The sequence below is a fragment of the Galeopterus variegatus genome, unplaced genomic scaffold (genome assembly GCF_000696425.1).
Source record: "Galeopterus variegatus unplaced genomic scaffold, G_variegatus-3.0.2 Scaffold70973, whole genome shotgun sequence".
NCBI lineage: Eukaryota > Metazoa > Chordata > Mammalia > Dermoptera > Cynocephalidae > Galeopterus > Galeopterus variegatus.
Window position 1 is genome coordinate 1 of NW_007797084.1, and position 1365 is coordinate 1365.

Below are 1365 nucleotides of genomic sequence, written 5' to 3' on the forward strand. Positions count from 1 at the left end.
ACTTTGCTGCTCCTGCTATCCAGAGGTATATTTCTTTACATCCTTAAACCTGGATTGGCTTAAGTAACTGTAGATTCAGGCCTGGTGAGTGAGATATTTACTTTCGAATGAAGACCGGCTTAAGACGAGGCTCCATCTCATCTTCACTATCTGTGTACTCTTCATACTCAGACTCTGATTCTGACTCCTCCCCAGAACGTCCTTCATCTTCCACCTCCATGACTTCCATCTCTTCATTTTTTCTCTCCTGTGCTCGCTGACGCATCATGCCACGGCGCCGCTCTATTTCCTATCAAGTCATACATCTAAGCCAGTCAGTCAAATGGCCTATGAGCTATGAGGACTTTTCATTTTTTTCCCCTCCACAAGCTCAACAAATACTGATAGGAGTAAATGCAACTTAGCACCATTCTATTTTCAATCCTATCCCCAACAAACAGGGAACATGATCACAGTTCTGCCAATAGTAGCAATCTGGTGCCTCTAGGGACTCAACAAGTGAGCACCAGCGCCAATTTTTTTTTTATACACACACAAAAAAACCCCATTTTCATTTTTCATACCTCATCATCAATTTCTTCCTCTTCTTCTTCACTGCTATCTTCTCGTTCCATGCGCCAAGCATCTCCTTCTACTTCTGAGTCACTTTCTCCTACTACTTCAGGTTCCACTATTTTCCGATGTCGAGCCAATCTGAAAAACAGTATCTCCAAGTATAACCCCAATGTCACAAAAATGAGGAAGCATCAGCCATATTTCCCTAGTCACAGAGCACCCTGAAATTATGTTTACCTTCATTAATATTGAAGTCTTCAGATGGGAGAACTGAGGTGCAGATTAAAGAAATTAAACCAGAGTGTCAGCAAATAGTCAAATTGGGCCTAAAACATTAAACATATGTTGAGGCATCCTGGGGCATTACAGCAAACTCACAAGAGATAACTGGTAACAGTGAGGTGCACTGGGATATTTTTAATAGCTCAAGGGAGTTCAGTTTAACATTAGATCATACTTCATTCCTTTCAAAGACATCATATCTTTGTGAAGCTGGGTTTTTTGTGGCTGCTGTGATAAAAAAACAAACAAGTATAGCAGGATAATCAATATGGAACAGGAAAGGAGAGAGTGACAGTGCCAACTGATTCCAAGGTCCGTGAAGTTGTCAGTGTCCAGCAGGTACACAAATCCCACTGGTAAGAAATTGTGATTACGGAAGAATGAAATAAAAATGTTTTTTCTTTCCTGGGCATTATATTTTTCTTTTTTATTTTTTGGGTGGTTGGCCTGTACAGGGATCCAAACCCTTGACCTTGGCATTACAACACTGTACTCTACTGACCGAGCTAACTGGCCAGCCCTTGGGCA

General features: G+C 41.3%; 1 protein-coding gene across 1 annotated transcript; it reads right to left on the reverse strand.

The window, feature by feature from the left end:
• Positions 1 to 101: 101 nt before the first annotated feature.
• LOC103584630 (microfibrillar-associated protein 1-like) lies at positions 102 to 707 on the reverse strand (the record flags this gene model as incomplete). Its single annotated transcript, XM_008565560.1, has 2 exons — positions 102 to 289; positions 564 to 707. Coding segments are annotated over 2 exons (332 nt in total), but the record flags the coding sequence as incomplete, so codon positions are not given.
• Positions 708 to 1365: the final 658 nt, after the last annotated feature.